This window comes from Trichoderma evansii, assembly GCF_050947405.1.
Source record: "Trichoderma evansii strain SZMC 28006 chromosome Unknown GGI43scaffold_2, whole genome shotgun sequence".
NCBI lineage: Eukaryota > Fungi > Ascomycota > Sordariomycetes > Hypocreales > Hypocreaceae > Trichoderma > Trichoderma evansii.
In genome coordinates, this window is record NW_028145204.1 from 1,795,869 (window position 1) to 1,813,300 (window position 17,432).

Sequence of the window (17,432 nt, forward strand, 5' to 3'; positions counted from 1 at the left end):
GGCGACAGCGAAAAAGTCCGGGGCAGAGCTGAAGGGTGAGTTTGAAGCGATGAAACATCGTCGGCTGAGCCGTTATTCATGCCATGTAGAAGAAGGCAAATCCAGGCTGCCCAACGCATTCCATTCCGCACGCTGCCGTGTTTACACGAAAATCCTTGTCCCTTTTTTGGTATATTTTGACGATCCGACCGGGCAGCAACCGTTACGGAGGGGGTTCAGCCGTTTAGGGGGCAGTTTGGCCCTTTTTTTCCCTTACTCGTAGCCACCTAGTTTCCTATTTATTGCAACTTGGGCCAGCTTGAGATAGAAAAAAAATCCCGGCAGTCTCTTCCCTCACCCCCTGTTATTGACACTTGCAAGCCTGGCAACAACTTTTGTGGCCATCTTTCGTCCTTTTTTTTCCTTCTGTCTCTCTTCTCTTCAGTCCTTCTTTTCAAATAGAATTTTTGTTCTTTTTGGCCGCTCGGTCACCGCTAGTAATAAAAAATTTAATTCCAGCACCATGTCTGCCTCCAACATGCTGGCTCTCACGCATCACAGCACGCCCCAGCCTCCTCAGGACCTGACCATGGCGGTCTTGGGCTGCGGTAAGTGGAAATAACTTCAACGTGGCATTGGCTATAATGATGCTCGTTGGAAGTCGTGTTTGGTTTGAGAACTTGTTTGGCTCATGCTTTCTGTCTGGTATAGGGACCATGGGAATTGCCATCCTCAATGGCATCCTCACATCCCTAGTTGAGATGCAAGGCCCCAAGCCGCTGCAGTCTGGCGCCTCTACGCCTGCAGAAGATGTTCCGCGCTCTCTGCCGTCTCGCTTCATCGCCTGCGTGAGAACTCCGGAAACTGCCAAGAAGGTCAAAAGTGCCCTCTGGGAGCACTCATCTGTGCTCAAGGTTGTTCGCAATGAGAATCTGGCCGCCGTCCAGCAGGCTCAGGTCATTGTGCTGACCTGCAAGCCCTACATGGTCAAGGAGATTCTGGGTGCACCTGGCATGGCCAAGTCTCTGCATGGCAAGCTTCTCATCAGCGTCTGTGCCGGTATCACGGTCGAGCAGCTGGAGATTGCCCTGCACGGCGCAGTCCCCTCCAAGGATCCCGAGGAGGATGGTCGCTGCAGAATTGTTCGAGCCATGTGCAACACTGCGGCCCTTATCAGAGAGTCTATGACTGTCATCAGCGCTACTGAGCCACCCTTGCCCGTGGAGACAGAGCTCCTTGTCACCTGGATCTTCAAGCGCGTAGGTGACGTCGTTTATCTGCCCGCACGATACATGAACGCCTCAACGGCCCTGTGCGGCTCTGGACCAGCCTTTTACGCCCTTTTCCTTGAGGCTGCCATCGAGGGAGCCGTTGCCATGGGTCTCCCTCGTGCTGAAGCTACCAGAATGGCAACGCAGACCATGCGAGGAACGACTGGCCTCATCCAGAGTGGAGAGCACCCAGCCCTTCTCAGAGAGAAGGTGTGCACTCCTGGAGGCTGCACTGTCAACGGAGTCCTTGTTCTTGAAGAAGAGCGTGTGCGCGGAACAATCTCCAAGGCTGTACGAGAAGCAACCTTGGTGGCGGGCCAGCTTGGTAAGAACATCAAGGCCTCTAACGTCGTTGCTCAAAATGACGTTCACGAACACTACGACGAGTAATTGTTTGCACTAGCTGGAAGGAGTTTTCTAATTTAATGATTGCTTTTAATGAAAAAAAGCATGTAATGTAGCATGTGTTGCCAGCTCGGTTTTTCCTGTTATACAATAGAATACATAGAGCCTTTTTCCCCTGAAAATGTCGTATCAAGACCCACCAACGCCCGCTATTATTTACTTTTATTAGTGAAACTGAGTCTGTATTATACCACGACAATGTGTTTCACGCATCTTCCACTCTCGCCTTCTTGCTAGACGATGCGTCGGCTGAAGACTCATCCAGTTTCCGCTTCCCATTTGATTGGTTCGAATGCTTCGCAGCACGATCATGGGCTGCCAGAAGTCTGGCGTATTCCAACTCGACACTGCCCAGTGTTTCGGATAGCTTTTCAATTCTCTGGGAGACATCTATTTGAGAAAGAACTTCTTTGTTATGGCGATATAATCGCTGTTTGACGATAAGCTGCCACAGCTTTTCCTTGTGCTTATCCGCAGCTGTAGGTGACGGAACATCGTCATCTAGAGACATGGTTGGGCGGACAGATCGTGGAAGCTGGGACATCAAATGCATCTCTAGAACTCGATAGAACTGACGAGGGGCAATCTTGGCCTGCAACCGGATTTTCTCGAGATTTTCTGCGCCGGTGATTAGGGGAGGTAGGGGGCCTGATTTGGGAACCTTTACTTTGGTGTCAAGATGAAGCTCATTAAATCCAGGCATTGTTCGCAAAAAGGCCAGGTCACAGGTATCTCGCAAATCGTCAAAAGCTTCATTGGGATTTTCAACTGTGAACTCGTGCGTCTGAGCGTGGTTGTGGTAGTGCTTGAAGACGGTATTGTAGAGGCGTGCACCACTGCCCTTGCCTTGGAATGGTGGGAGAATTATGAACTGTGAGAGCCTTGTCCTGCAGGGGAGCAGAGATAGATCCATGTGGCCCGTGGGAAGCTCCCAGTTCTCCGCGGGAGAGGGTGGCGGTGTGATGGGCGCCTTGAAATAAAAGAAGCGGTAGACAGTGGCATAACCGACAAAAGTATACGCGTTCTTCTCCGGATCATCAGTAGATTTTTGCTTGCGGTAGAGGAAAAAGAAAGTCCACCGGTCAGCATCCGAATAATCCAATTCTGGCGAGTCTGACTCTGGATCCTGGCCGATATAGGAGCCTCCATCGATAAACATGGGAACAAAGATTTGAATACGGCTGTTTAGCTGCTTCACAGCAGGGTCGACGAGGCTGCCCTTCCAGATTTCATACTGGCCATCAGGACCTTCAAAGGTTTCGTGGAGCGTTCCAGGAGGGGACCAGTCGTTGCCAAGCTGCTGTGAGCTGTTTTCAAAATCCGACGGTTTAGCGAACGCAACTACGCTAAAGGTTAGCAACAACGATGATCAAATCAAGCTGTCCATCGACGAATAGCCCAAACCTTTTGGCAAATGGCCTCCTCCCTCCAGAATCTCCACTATATCGTGAGGTTCAAGTTCACCAATAGGCTTGGACTTTTTGCCGTATGCAAGGCGCAGGTGCGGCCGCATATCATTAGCACGGTACCGCAGCTGGATCTTCAAGTCCTTGTATCCAAAGATTTTCTCCTCGTCGCCGAAGATGGAATACGTGAACTTGGGGTGGAACGTCGCAATTGTATTCAGGCCCGATTTCGACGGCGCCACGAGGCTAATGTTCAACGCATCGTTGGAGTCTTGAAGCCCTATCCAGTAGATTAGCACCGAGTGGTTTCGACTGCAGTGGAATTCAAGAATCGCTTACACTCTGCAAGGTCAGGAAGACCAGCCATTGTAAATGGGTAAAAGAGATGAACTGCTTATAGCGCACAGGGTAGAGAATAATATTTGAAATAATTTGATAAGCTGTACGGACTGGAGACGCCTTAAGCGACCAAAAAAATGGCAAAGAAAGGCTAGAAGGCTGTGGTTGCTGCAGAAAGGCTGACAAGCGCAATACCTCAGCTTTAATTTGAGGCGCGCTACTACAGCCTCTAAGCGCGTTTGCAGGCATAGCAACGCGATTCAATTAAGCGGCTGCATCTCCCGCTGCGCTGGTGCCCTATATCCAAGGCATCAATCCCACCTCGCAGCGGCTTCATTCCGCCGTTACGTCACGCATCCTAACGTCGCCCAGGTGGGTCCCTGAAGGCCATCCAGCAATCTCACGAGACATGCTGCAGGCTAAGGCTTTATAACCCGAACCACTACAGGTACTCCATACTTTTCGCCCGCCAAGCACCTCAACCAGTGGCTGCTTCTTGTCTCTTGTGCCTTGCAGTCAAAACCGCAGCTCCCCAGATAACCGAAATATCCTGCGCCGCATCGCGCCATCATCCTGCAGCGTCTGCGATACGAGCGCGCATGGCGTTGGCCCCTGAGCCGTCACGATGCCTGAAATTGCGAGTTCCCCGGCGCCAGTTGGCTCTACCATCTTCTCAATCATCGCCCTCCTCCTAGTGTCGCTCGGTGTGCTTCTCATATTGCGATACTACCTCCCGCTTCGAACCACGCCGGCCTTCTATCTCGTCCCTATATTCTTCGCCTTGTGGCTTCCGTCGGTACTCGTCTTGCTGGTTCCCATAGACCTTGCTTCAAGCGCCATCACCGACGATGTAGCTTCGAGGGGTATCTGGCTGCCTCAACGGGTGGTCCTGGTCCTATGGCGAATCACATACTGGTTGACTTTCTGCTTGACATGGTGAGAAAATAGATGTTAGATTCGACCCCTTCTAATCATTTCTAATCGTCCTCGCACAGGTTCATCCTCCCCATCCTTGCCGAGTACTCCGACACTGGATATCGCGAGCCCTGGGACAAGTTCATGTACTCCCTCCGTGCCAACGCTCAGTTCTATGCAATGGTCTTGGGAGCTGCCGTTGTCGGACTAATATACATCTTCGTCTCCTACGAGTTCTCCTTTACAGCTCTCAAGGCTCTCATCATGGCTCTAGCTTACTGCTGGGGTTTGGTACTTGCCATCTATCTGATGGGTCACGGGCTGGTTTCTATACCAAGACAGCTACTTCGAAGCGGAAGCATTAGCGGCAAACTACGTAGCTTGCAGATTAAGGCGCCTAGGGTATATGAGAAGATGGAGGACTCCTTGACGGGTGTCGAGGAGATTGAACAACAGATTGCTGAGCTCAGTCGACGAAAAACGGGAAGCGCCGCGGCCTTCCAAGACTGGATCGAAGAGCTTCAGGAGATGGCCAGCATTCCTGAATCGCAGCCCCGATCGACACTTCTGGATCCAACAATAAATACCCAAGCGGTTCCACATGTCATTACAGAAAAATACTTGGCCGATTTGACACGAAAGTATGTACGAGCACGCCACTCACGATCTCGATACGTTGGGGAGTGGAATCGACTGGTACAGTCAGCAGCCAAGCTACAGATGATTTTGGACTCGGTCGCCTCTAAGAAACTAGACTTTGGCAACGCCTCCCCCCACGCCGGATTTTGGGACAAAGTGAAGTTCTTAACACCATACTCTCGATACATTTGCTACTTCTACGTCTTTCCCTACATGCGAATGGCCTTTGGTGCCGTTTTGGCTTTTGCGTCTGCCTGTATTATTTGGTCGGAAATCGTCAAATTTCCTTTCCCAAGGCTATCCATTATCCGTGTCAGCGTTGTTCACCACTGGGTCGGCGACAAAGCCCAGGTCGGATTTGCAGGGCAAGTCATCTCCGCATTCTGGATTTGCTACATGTGCATTGCCGCTCTTTCATCGATGACCGAAGTTAGGGTATGGCGCGGACGAGCCCTTGTGAGAAGAAATACCGGTCACGAGGCGGCTTTCTGGTATGCAATGCAAGTGGCAAAGCTCAGTGTTCCACTTTCGTACAACTTCCTCACCTTTTTATCGAAAGAGGTCTATGAGAAGACTATCTTCTACAGCTTCCTTGGACAATATGTTGACGTCACCCCCTTGGGTCAATGGTTCGATAACTTTTTCCCCATTGCCCTCGTCATTCCTGTTTTAGCTGCCCTTTTTGGCGTGTACGGACGGGTCAAGCGTATATTTACCGGGGTAGATATTATCGATGAGGAAGATGACAATCCATCAGGCTACGGCACTGGTTCTTGGCGTGAAGGACGAGATCTCATCGCCAGAGAGCTAGGAGGGAACTCAACCCCGCGACGCAGTGGTACTGCAGCCAACGGGGCCTCAGGACGATCAGCCCCGATTCTGTCCATTCCCGCCATCCAAGATTCGGTCACCAGCCCCTCAAGGTCGCCGGCCCGATCTCCAGTCGGCAACAATCGTCGGGCTGGCCAACCAACACGCGGTCGCTTCACGGATGAACCACCCGAAGATGACAACATCTTTACGATTCTCGGACATCGTATGAAGAATACAGTTGATTCGTTTGAGACGCCACAGTGGTTCCAGGAGATCGGACAAGGCATTAAGAAGCCAAAGTGGATGGGAGGAGATGATGATGCCCAGCCTGCCGCGAGTGGGAGCAACAACAACGACAATGGAAGCAATATTCGAAACTGGTTTGGAGGCGGCGATAGCCAAATTCGCCTCTAAAAATGCTTCATAATAATTCTTTTATCATCCCTTTGGCTATTCTTTATTTTTATTTTATCGGTCTATTCTTGGATACCGGTTGAAATACCGCATTATGATGGAGTTACGGAGCTTCAATATTTTCTCTAGGTCTTGGCGAAAAAAACTTTTTTTATTATCTTCCTAGAGCCATAGATTTTATGTCCTGCCGATTTTTGGGCATGACTTTATTTTATTTTTCGCCCAGCGTCCTGTCAGTCGGCTCCAAAATATTATTTTACACTTTTTTTTAATTTTTAAGTAGAATACAATAAAATATATTAAATTTTATACAATATGCGTCGCCTTCTATCTGCTGACTATATATTATGCTGTTGTAGAAGTCAAAAATTAAGTAAAGATGATCTGTTCATGGCTCAAAAAGTCGTTACAACCTGCCAAGTATGCTGTGCAATCGCCAATGACAATAGAAGAAAACAAGATGCTGAAAGCATACTCATGCTTCATCTCACAAAAACATATACACGTGTAATGTGTATGTAGAGGCCAGCCACCAATTCATAAAGTCATCAAGTCGTAAAAAAAAAGCTTTCTAAAAAAATTTCCACTCCAGTTTCGTTTCCGTTATGGCGCAGGGCTAATGGTCGAGTTCCAGGTATTCGCTTTGCTCATCGTCCTCCTACGGAGCGATTTCATGATGCTGACTTCCATCTGCTCAATATCGCCCTCGAGCTCCTTGTCGAGGTCTGCATAGCGGGCTTCCTTGCGGCGGTCGTACCAGATCCAGGAGCCGACGATGAGTATGGTCAATGGGACGGTGATGATGAAGTATACCCAGAGCCAGTTTGAGATGACTGGATCGGCTCCTATTTATAGTTGTAAGCATTTGTGGTAAGACGAAGAGAAGAAAAGGGGGACTTCAGGGGCAGACCAACCAGATTGAAAGTTGAAAAACGTCATACTAAAGACGGAAGCGAGGTAAGTACCCGGTAAGAAGAGCGCACCCATCAGAGAAATGGTCTTCATGGCTGTGCTGTCCCGCTTGCTTGCATGTGCGATCCGACGCTGCTCTCCCGCAATTTCGAGGTTGAGTCGCGCCTCTCGCTGAGACATGATGTTGTAAAGCTGTTTGAAGGAAAGAAAACCATGTCAGTAAAAGCTCCAAGCTGCACACATTTTACCATCATGTAGTAAAAGGGGGAATTAAAAGAAGAGGTGCTCCTTACCGCTTCGCGCTGCACTTTCAGTCTCTCCAGCGTAGTGTAAATATAGTTCTCCAGTCCCTTAAGCTTGACCCTATAAAACTCCATCCGGGCCATCATGCTCCTGTGCAGTTGACTGATCGTCTTCCTATGCGCAATCTCCTCGTCCGTCAGGAAATCCTTCTTGTGGTCATACCACAAGACCTTGAACCGTTCCATCGACAGCTCCATCTCTCGCACCAGCGCAAAGTAAGCCTGCGGCCGCTTCCACATGACATGGCTGTGACACTCTACCAAGTCACGGTTCAACCCGTCAATGGATAAGATTCCATCCTGGAAGTACTGCTCTTCCGGTTCGACTTCGTCGCGCAAGCTCACTGCGTTCTCGAGTCGTCGTAGCCAGTCTCGCGCATCACGTTGCTTCTGGTCGTTGGCGGGGGAGAGATCGTGCGAGAGAATGATAGTCGGGAGGAGCATCGGGTGGCCGACTTGGCCATAGCACTCTCGTAAGTGCTTGAGTGCTAGAATGATATCCGAGCTGGGTGTGCCCTTCATAAAGCCCGTGGTGATGCCGCTTTTAAAGGCGTAGGACAGCATCATCTCCCAGCCGCGAGTTTTGCCCTTCTTGCGAACATCTGATTTGCGGTGTACGATTTCTGCGCCCTAGTATTAGAGAAGAATACAGTTTGGAATGTTTTTGAAGGGAGCGTATATATATTCCACATACGTAGATGCGGGTCATCATCGTCCTGGTCGTACGCACACCAGAAGAATGGCCCAACCACAGAGGACGATTCTATGCCTCGAAAGGGCAGCTTCATCGTCCTGACCATTGACATGTACTTGTCCTTCGTTAGGGAGATGACCTTGGGCATAAATGTATCCTTGTGCTGAGCATCTTTTTGGACACTTTTTAGACAAGAGTTAGCGCTTTTTCTTCGTTTGGACATATGGCGGAATAATTGACATATTCCAGCACCCTCGCCGCATCAAATAAACAAGGAGAATAGTAAATCATAAAACTTACATGATTCGAATGCCACTCAGGATTGTGACCCCTTCACGCATCTTCCGTGGCGGCTCAAAAGCACCCTAAGCAAGCAAAGTTCATGTCAGCCCCAGATTTTTCATCTAAACTTTTATTTCATCCCATCTCGACTCCATTTCCATCCCCGTCAATGCAGACCAATCATTTCTTCGGATGGAAAACTTCAGTCCTGTATTTTCACTCACCCTTTGATTCAGAAAATTCTCAAACTCGGACATGGGCAGCGGATGCTCCTCGACTGAGTTGTAAAACGGGTCCTAGACTCGGCATCAGTCTTAATCGTCCTATACCTTGTTTTTCCTTTGCTTCCATCTCCTGTGATGAGCCACATCATCTCATCTGAGATTAAAGCTTCATAGAGCCAAGATGCAACTCACAGAGTAATTGAAAATCTCAATATAGCTCGTCTTCTCCTCCACCACGCGACACTCATCCACAAAATACTTGAACATGTAATCATCCATTTTGCCGTTTTGTTTTCCGGATCCTGCCTCGGCACTCCTTCAGCTCCAAGCACACGCGCGCGCAGCCCTCAATGCCTGCTTCTTCACTTCCAAAAGTAGTCGCCGCCCTCCTCGCAGATAATCTAGATTGGCGATGAGATACGAAAGACCGCAGTCTACTGGGCAAAAGGCGTCTTTGCTGCCCAGCAATCTCTCTCAATTGATGGGGCGCCGCTGCCGAGGCCGCTAGCAAAAACAAGCTCTCGATCAGCCCGCTAATAATAGAACCCGGCACGCCAATTGACACTCCAACGATGGAATTGCTAGCTCAGCATCCAGCGAGACCCAAGAGACGATAGACAAGGATAAAAAAAGGAAGAGCAGAAGAAGAAAAAGAAGAAAAAACAAAAGTACCAAATACGACGGCAGCAAGTAAAGTGTTCCCAGAAAATTTCCCCACTCTCGGGGCGAAAAGGGGAATTTCTAAGACAAAGAGTACTTTGGAATACAGTACCTATATGTAAGACGCATTAATAAGAGGAGGGGAGAGATAGAAAAGATGGAAGAGGAAAAAAAAAAAAAAAGCACGACAGCGATAGTCCACCCCAGCCTCGCCAGCAGCTAGTACTACTACAGCGCTGTATGTATAGAGCAATAGCAGAGCGAGCGAAACAGAGAGCAACAAGCAGGGGATCTATCACAATCCCCACGTCAGCTACCCAGACCGAATAATACACCCCTGTAGCGAGAAAATAAATACAGAAAAATCTCCCATAATTAACAGCCCAAGCGAATCAATATGAGACAAAAGCCGTTGTTCTCCGCTACCACAAAACTAGTAAGGAAAAAAAATATCTCCGTAAACCTACAGCTATAACGGATTCAAGCTTCAATGCTCCTTTGGGTCCTCCTCCATTAGCGGCTCCGCAAGGGGGGGAGAAACTGGAGAAACGAATGCCCTTCATCCTGTATTTTGGATGGATCTGCCCGTCTATCCGGAGGGAGGTTACACTAACGTTACTGCTAAAGGAATTAGAGTGGCTTGTTTCCAAATCTATTCCCTCCCACCGCCTTTCTGCACTTGTATACCCTGTTTTTTCTCGTCGCCATATAACAGCCGGCCACGTATTTGCCTGTGCACACTACCGCTCCAACTGTCGATTGACTGATTCATTGGTAATCCCAGCAGAGACCCATGGAAAATTTCTGCAGCAATCGGTACCGACTTCTATACAGGCTACCTGGTACGTGGGCCTGCAACGCGTCAGACTCGCATCATGTAGGGCTTCCCTCGAGGCAAGGTACAGGGACAGCCTACATGGATATAAAATCTAACAAGTATCATCGCTCAATTCCTTTATACCACTAACGAATAAGCATAAGACGGCCCTAAGCCAGAAGCAATTGCAAGTATCAAAGTCTCTGGTGGTGTTAAACAGCAGCTATAACAGATAGATGTAATAGGTATATATGTAGTATTACTAGTAGGTATGATGAGCGCAGCAAAGCACATCTCCAGACTCAGCTCCTTCAACGACAAAAACAGGTCTCGATTCTGAGACAACCACCCCAGGTCATAACCCTAAGTATACATTTGTCAGACCTCCTCCCACTCTTCTCGCCCTCTCGTAGCCCAAAAAAAGAAGAAAATGAGAGTCAAGAAGAGAGAGAGGACAGAAAAAGAAAGGAAAGGAAATAGATGGATATACAGGAGCTTCGTATAGTTGGCTACTGGGCGAGACAAGAAAGACTTGGCGTTGTAGGTTCAAACACAGCTCCCCCCTCCGAATACACGTTTTCCAACAGACTCCAGGTCAAAAATGAGCCTCCAAGACCGATCGAATCCCCTTTTTTCCAAAGAGAGAAGAAAAATGAAAAAAAAAAAAAAAAATATAGTCCCCAATGCAGAGCCACCATCCCAAGATGCAGCGAAACAAACAACCAATCCATTCGCATCTTTTACACCCACACGCGCAGAAAAAAGAAGGCCGAAAAGCTCCTCTTTTCTTCCCTTTTAGTCACATATCCAGTGCATCGTCGTCAATCGTCAACATTTCCAGGTATGCTTGGATCTGAATGCACATCCTTTAAAATTCAGTAAACAGGTTGCCATACCTATAAATTAAACTCGTTAGCATACAGAAACGCTTCACAGAGGAAACAGAAAATAAAGGGGAGAAGTTCCACTCACTCGTCATTGCCGCTTGGACCCCCATACTTTTCGGGGTCCTCGGGGTATCGGTCAAATTGACTGGCATCGCCGGCTCCAGCCTTGACTGGTGGCGTATAGGGGGCGTCTATGTCTTTGCGCGCCAATCGATCCCACGTAACTTCTGCAAACCACGGGTGGTTCTTGACATCTTGTGAACCCCCAAACAGGTTACCCAATCTCTTGGTCAAGTCCGCCGTAATCAGTCGCTCGAGCAAATTCTGAGCATCCGGGTTAATATACGCCGGATACTTGACTTTGCCCCTGAGAATGTTTTCGTATATGCGCATAGGAGAGCCGCTATCCCAGAAGGGCGTGTATCCGCAAAGCATTTCGTATATCAAAATTCCAAGGGACCACCTAATCATGTGTCAACCAGTCATTCACTACTGCCATTCATGAATGAGAAAATCGTGATAACTCACCAGTCTACAGACTTGTTGTAGCCTTTGTTAGAGACTACCTCGGGAGCCAGGTAATCTGGTGTACCACACAGCGTCCACGTCTTGTCTGGCACTCGCTTTGCGAAGCCAAAATCTGTAATTTTGAGATGTCCATGCCGATCCAGCAGCAGATTCTCGGGTTTCAAGTCGCGGTATATGATGTTTTTGGAATGCAGGTATTCCAGCGCCAGCGTGGCTTCGGCAGCATAGAATTTAGCGACTGGGTTGGGGAATCGCTATAGTTGGTTTTGTTAGCAGTCAGCCCAAATGACTTCATAGCAATGAAAGAGAGAGGGATTGCGTAACGAGGACTCGCAAATATATGCGGGGAGATGGATATGATGATGGGGTCAAGGTGGTCATACCCCAGATTTTCTTAGCAGCGAGAACAGCTCACCGCCCTCGACGAAATCCATGACCATGTAAAGGTTCTTCCAGTCTTGAAAGGTACCCCACAGAGTAATAAGGAATGGATGCTTGACGTCGCTCAACATGCGGCGTTCGTCGTTTGTGTGCTCGACCTGCTTCATCTTGACTACCTGCGCCTTCTTGAGCACTTTGACGGCGTAAAAGCGCTGGTTGTGCTTGGATTGGACCAGGTGAACGCGGCCGAAGCTACCGGTGCCGAGCGTTCTCAAGATCTCAAAGTCGCCCAGCGAGTACTTGCCCTTGGTGACCCGGGGCTGGGACAGCGATACGCTGTGTCCATGGTGAGGCTGCTGGGGGTGCTGCTGTTGATGAGTCTGTTGTTGGGGTTGTTGTTGTTGTTGTTGTTGTGGAACAGCCTGCTGCTGCTGCGGTGGATCCAGCTGCATTTCCGACGGCAGGTGTTGCTGCTGCTGCTGAGCATTGGAGTCGGCCATTACGGGAGCTGAAGTCTGATACGGCGAGGGCGAGTGGGTGAAGCCGTTGGTCGAGCCGTCATTCTGGGGCGAATTGATGAGGTTGCTGATGCTAGGGAGGTTCTGCGAGTCGTGGCCCGGTGGCGCGTAGGACTGGACGTTGACGGGATTCATGGTCGAGGTCGAGGTCGAGGTCGGGGAGACGGGAGGAGCGGCCTTGGCCGTGTCTCGCTCGGCTGAAGAGGCGGCAGGAGCTGGAGCTTGCGCAGAGGCTGGCGCAGAGGCTGGGATCGAGGACGCGGGTGCGGAGGCGGGAATGGGAGTGGATGCAGACGGCGAGATGGAGCCTGGCGAGACGGCGGTGCCTGGATGAGGAGCAGACAGACCTAGACCAAGGCCTGTCGCTGTAGCTGTGCCTGTGCTGCCACTACTTGCGCCGGTGTGATTGCTATGGCTACCGCCGGGCGTCACTCGCGGCTGCTGCAGCGTCGACGAGTCGAAAAGCTTGGAGGCGGCCGCCGTGGGTGCGACGGGGCTGGTGGGGTTGCTGGCACTGGTGCTGGTGCTGTGGCTGTCCTTGGCCGAGTGATCAGGGTGGCCCTCCTTTGTCCGCTTCTTCTTGAGGAATGACCCGAACGAAGGCATAAGGTTCAGGTTGTGGTGGTTTTGCGGAGGGGAGGCCGGAAACAGGGAATTGGGGATTGGATTGAGGGGAAAGCAAAAAGGGCTCGAATCGAGGCAGCCTGGCCGTTCGCGCCGATCTGGGCCGGGGATGCTACTGAGCTGGGCAAGTCTGGCGCTGCCCTTTGGTGCTGGTTAGACGCTGGGGCTTGGCTTTGGGGAGGTGAGGGGGGCTTTGCAGCGGGTGTGGCGGGCGGGCGGTCGATTTGTTCGTATCAATGGCCGGAGGCGGGTTGCGATTGAGGGCGCCTGGAGAAGAGCCTGGAGAAAGCTCCGGGGCAGCTATTTAGGCGGTGCGGCGGGGGAGGCTCAACTGAGTGCCTCCAAGGGACGTCTGCTTTAGGCGATTAGGGGGGAAGGGCGCCGAGGCAAAGGCGGGAGGCGGCAGGCCAGCGCTGGAGAAGTAGACGGTGGGTGGTGGTAGTGAGTGGTAGTAGGTAGTAGGTAGTAGGTAGCAATCGCGCGCTGACGGGCTGTGTTTAGCTGCCAAAAAGGACGGACTCGGGTCGCTTCAAGGCGGACAATTGGCGGTGCGGTGCGGCGCGGCTTCGACGGACTGCTCGACTCGGTCAGTTCTGATGCTTTGGGAGCTTGGAATCCCCCAGCCCCGAAAATGCGCAAGCTGGTTTGACTTGATTCGCGCACGTACCGCCTGCGCACGAGCGCAAAATGTAGCACAGCAGCGTTTCCCAGCAACTAAGGCCGGCAACAACAATGGGATTGCGGCTTTCGCTTGGCTGCCTGAATCGGTTGCAGCGCTGCTAATTAAACCGTTTGATTGACGGCCAGGCGAGCTGCTTATCCACAGCAATTGCGTCGGCAGTTTTCGTCCTTGCTCCTTATTCGCCCTTAGAGCTCTCTATGGTTCCAGCTAGGGTCAATTGGCCTCTTCGATAAAGCGCCGACCCGTCTCTCTTCGTCTAGTACTTTCAATCCAACTCAGCTCACCTCTTCAGCAAAGGTCCTCTCAATCCGGCGCTCAGGCCATGCACTAGACAAAGCAGCAAGGACAGGTGATATCACCTGAATCGCCGCACCCCACGGTTAGTACTCCGTAGTACAGTAGCTGAAACAGTGCAGCTGCGTGCTGGTGCAGCTTGTCGTCAAGAATTGGATTTGCCAGCTGGGGCACATGTACATACGTGCAGCTTCTGCTTGCTGTATATGTAGGTCTATACCTTGGCAGAAGGGAGTGAGTCTGGCGGTGGCTGAATAAGCGATCGTAGATGGGAGTTATGACGCTAGGTAGTTGCCGGCAGCTAGAGCTGCAAGATGATGATGCTCCAGCAAGATCCAGGTTACAGGCTAATATCAGCTCAGCCGATTAAGAGTGTAATGGAAGAAAAAAATCTCGTCTGTTGCGGAACTGGCTGTATTAATATTGCTCTAGAACTTTCTTCACTCTCTTTCGACAGTATATGGCGGCTCTTGGCGATGAAATCGATCTGGCCGAACCTGCCGTTAGGAGGTATCGGTTGATTCGCAGCCAAGCTAAATCGCCACAGTTGCGGGGATCGATTCAGCTAAAATCCGTGGATACACAGGGCCAATCTCATCTCTAGTGATATAATGCTGGGACCATTCTGCGTAGACACACAATCCGAGACGTTCGTGACTCAATTGATAAAGCTGGAGTTTTAGTGGTGAGAAAAAGGGTGAGAAAAAGCCAAGACAGCTTGAAGGACAAACAATGAGAGATGGGATGGGGGGAGGCCAGAGGGAGCTTTTAGGTCCTGCCCAATGGTGTAGCCAGCTCATTTTAGTGCATCTAGCCTGACTTGAGCCCGTTTTTACTTTCACTTCCCCTCATTCTCGGCATGGATGGACTTTGTCGACAGCCTGCCGATCCTCCTGTTGACGCCGTCGAACTCTGAATCGTTCACGTATACGTCAAGGGTACGTCCATGTAAGCCCGCAGAACGATCGCCAAGTGTCGTTTAGCATGTTGCACAGAAGTACACTTTTTACTTTGCCGAGTTGAAGTAAACATAAAAACAAAAGTGAAAATAATAGCAAGAACAAAAGTAAAAATAAATAAAATGCAATTCTCCAGTACCATCAGCGCGGCACATGATGATTGAACGGCTTTCGATTGTGGCTGAAAAAGCTTGGAGCTGATGTAGCTAAATCTTACCCTGTAGCTTTTACAATAACCATTATTTTGGGACTAGGCCGTTTTAGGACAGCTTCTTCTCGTCTTCTCATGCCAGCAGTTTATCAAGAGGCGATGCAAAAACTTGGACCAGTAAAACTGTCATTTCGTCGCTAATAATATGATCTTCATCAATTTTCCATAAGAAATCACCGCCACCGCGAGCCCGTCAAGCAATGTGCCAAATGACCCAACTCCCAGCACAAAGAAAACCATTGACAACAGGCATGGCTAAGCATCCATATGCTTTCTTGCACGGGCAACGACGACGTCTTTCCCGCCCGCCTCTTGACCAACTCGAATTACATGATTCTTGCCTCTCCTTGATAGGGCCTCTGCCTGAGTTCAGTTAGATGGCCGAGTTCAGCATATCTCTGCACATCTTCTCCTCTGTAGTACACATTCTGGCCTATCCTTGTGTATCCTGCCTCCGATGCACGGTTCGCCTAGAATCTGTGGCTCTTAGTTTTTGACCTGTAAATGGTGAATCCCACGTAACCGCCACCTGCAACGAGAATGAAGAGGATGATCTTGGTGAAAAACCATGTCCAGCTTCCACCACTCTCGCTGCTGTTGCTGCTGTTCTTGCCCTTGTACGAGTTCTTCGGTGATCCCTTTGATCCAGGTCCGTTGGCCGGGCTGGTGTAAAGGTTTTTGGACGAGATGGAGATGATGTCGTGGTGGTCGCTCAGCTCACCAGTCTCAGCGCTGAATCCGAGGTAGGCAATGTTGGGGATCGCAGGAGGGTTGTCCACCTCAAAGCACACTGTCCAGTCGCCGACGGTCTTGTACTGGAGCTCCAGCTTGAGGCTCTTATCCTGGAAGTAGGTCAATCGCATCTTGGTGGGGATGGTCGAGTGACGAAGGCCTCGGGCCGAGCAACCAGCCAGCTCCGTCTCCTTGCCATCGTTGTTCTTGTCGTAGGTCGCCTGTCCGTCTCCAAACATGGCCATAACGTAGGGGAAGACGACGCCAGGTCGGTTGTTCTTGTATGTGTCGATAAAGATACCCAAGCCTTCGAATTTATCCGCATGGCCAAAGACGGGTCCGATCTGGCCTCGCTGCTTCGTGATCCACATGGCGAAGCCATCGCCGTAGAGCTGATTCTTGCCGTGAATCTTGAATTCAACCTCTACTTCCCAGTTGGTAGCCGTAAGGGGCACACGTGAAAAGAGCCAGCCGTTTTGTGAAGGTCGATCGGAGGTAAGGCGAATATATCTGTAGCACGTTGAGCTTCTGAATCGGGGAATCTATGTATGGGCGTGTTTATCGGAGATTGACGTACGAGTCCGTTCGAATAATTGTATCTCCGCCAAAGTCAAACCATCGGCTCTGCATATCAGAGTCCAAGTAAGGCTAAAGAGGGGGAAAACAAATAAAAAGTCAGCCTCTATTATCTGCTATTTGCGACCAATTCTCCTCCTTTCTTCTCATCTGTTTGCGACTGACTTGTTCGATGGAGTGCGTTTTAAGCTGCGCGAAGTTTGTTAGCCCACAACAACGTTTGCGCATATAAATCCCGACAGCTACGAACCGTTATGCTTCGGTAGTCATCCTGAGCCGCCGCAGTCCACGCAAACGCCGTGGCGAGCACGGCTGACAGCGAGGAAAGCCGCATCTTGGTGCGATTGTGACAGGTTATCTTCCAATGGTCAAGGTATTAGCGAGTTGGCCAATTGCAGATTGGCTGAAGGTCCAGTGCCGCCTCTCGTCTTCTGCGGCTTGTTGCGTTCTGGTGGCAAGCAGCAAACCAGCAAAGGTTGGTTCACATGGGAGGCTCCATGCAATACTGTAAAGGCCACATTCGTGTTAAGCCCGCGACACAGTGCTATTCCTGAAACAGCTAGACTGTGAAGGTACCCGCTCTCACTAGAGCTGGCTGCGGTAGCTGCGAGGTACATGGAACTGCGTCTATAATTAGGGACGATCTGCTTGAAGCGACTGTCTTACAGATATAGGTATCTGGTAAAATACTATATTCCATGCTCTACATGGATAAACACGGCTCTACATTGTTTTAATTGGCACATCGTATCCATAAATGCATGCGGATACTGGGTGCAAGCAGCTCTGTGTCTGCTGAAGGGTCATAATACGCACTGTACTGTCTCGACTTATATTGCTAGCATTGTTGAAACACGAGCTCTCAGTTCTGGCATGCGGCTTGCATAACTACCTTTTAAAGAAAACAATCGGCATTCGAGTTTCATATTTTTATTTTGTACAGCTACCATGGAGTATATTGTCTATCT

The 17,432-nt window shown here is 50.1% G+C and overlaps 6 protein-coding genes across 6 annotated transcripts; 2 read left to right on the forward strand and 4 right to left on the reverse strand.

Moving 5' to 3' along the window:
• The first annotated feature begins 99 nt into the window (after nt 1–99).
• On the forward strand, nt 100–1,750 carry GGI43DRAFT_156197 (pyrroline-5-carboxylate reductase dimerization-domain-containing protein). Its single transcript, XM_083199494.1, has 2 exons — nt 100–587; nt 691–1,750. Exons 1-2 carry the CDS (start codon nt 503–505, stop codon nt 1,638–1,640), a joined length of 1,035 nt encoding a protein of 344 aa, XP_083065109.1. The 5' UTR covers nt 100–502; the 3' UTR covers nt 1,641–1,750.
• GGI43DRAFT_156201 (histone acetyltransferase catalytic subunit HAT1) lies at nt 1,751–3,622 on the reverse strand. Its single transcript, XM_083199495.1, has 3 exons — nt 3,401–3,622; nt 3,060–3,341; nt 1,751–2,996 (listed from the first exon to the last, which is right to left on the reverse strand). Exons 1-3 carry the CDS (start codon nt 3,426–3,428, stop codon nt 1,861–1,863), a joined length of 1,446 nt encoding a protein of 481 aa, XP_083065110.1. The 5' UTR covers nt 3,429–3,622; the 3' UTR covers nt 1,751–1,860.
• Nucleotides 3,623–3,709: 87 nt separating this feature from the next.
• On the forward strand, nt 3,710–6,339 carry GGI43DRAFT_156363 (LMBR1-like membrane protein-domain-containing protein). The gene is made up of 2 exons (XM_083199499.1): nt 3,710–4,336; nt 4,396–6,339. The coding sequence occupies exons 1-2, from the start codon at nt 4,026–4,028 to the stop codon at nt 6,179–6,181; spliced, it is 2,097 nt and encodes a 698-aa protein (XP_083065111.1). The 5' UTR covers nt 3,710–4,025; the 3' UTR covers nt 6,182–6,339.
• A 404-nt stretch (nt 6,340–6,743) lies between these two features.
• On the reverse strand, nt 6,744–9,253 carry GGI43DRAFT_156228 (uncharacterized protein). Its single transcript, XM_083199496.1, has 7 exons — nt 8,788–9,253; nt 8,596–8,667; nt 8,390–8,454; nt 8,090–8,271; nt 7,387–8,018; nt 7,096–7,285; nt 6,744–7,026 (listed from the first exon to the last, which is right to left on the reverse strand). The coding sequence occupies exons 1-7, from the start codon at nt 8,872–8,874 to the stop codon at nt 6,785–6,787; spliced, it is 1,470 nt and encodes a 489-aa protein (XP_083065112.1). The 5' UTR covers nt 8,875–9,253; the 3' UTR covers nt 6,744–6,784.
• Nucleotides 9,254–10,728: 1,475 nt separating this feature from the next.
• GGI43DRAFT_393731 (cAMP-dependent protein kinase catalytic subunit TPK2 domain-containing protein) lies at nt 10,729–13,055 on the reverse strand. The gene is made up of 4 exons (XM_083204702.1): nt 11,871–13,055; nt 11,488–11,741; nt 11,045–11,422; nt 10,729–10,968 (listed from the first exon to the last, which is right to left on the reverse strand). The coding sequence occupies exons 1-4, from the start codon at nt 12,990–12,992 to the stop codon at nt 10,941–10,943; spliced, it is 1,782 nt and encodes a 593-aa protein (XP_083065113.1). The 5' UTR covers nt 12,993–13,055; the 3' UTR covers nt 10,729–10,940.
• A 2,210-nt stretch (nt 13,056–15,265) lies between these two features.
• GGI43DRAFT_393732 (concanavalin A-like lectin/glucanase domain-containing protein) lies at nt 15,266–17,067 on the reverse strand. Its single transcript, XM_083204703.1, has 4 exons — nt 16,715–17,067; nt 16,630–16,653; nt 16,466–16,536; nt 15,266–16,398 (listed from the first exon to the last, which is right to left on the reverse strand). Exons 1-4 carry the CDS (start codon nt 16,796–16,798, stop codon nt 15,627–15,629), a joined length of 951 nt encoding a protein of 316 aa, XP_083065114.1. The 5' UTR covers nt 16,799–17,067; the 3' UTR covers nt 15,266–15,626.
• Nucleotides 17,068–17,432: the final 365 nt, after the last annotated feature.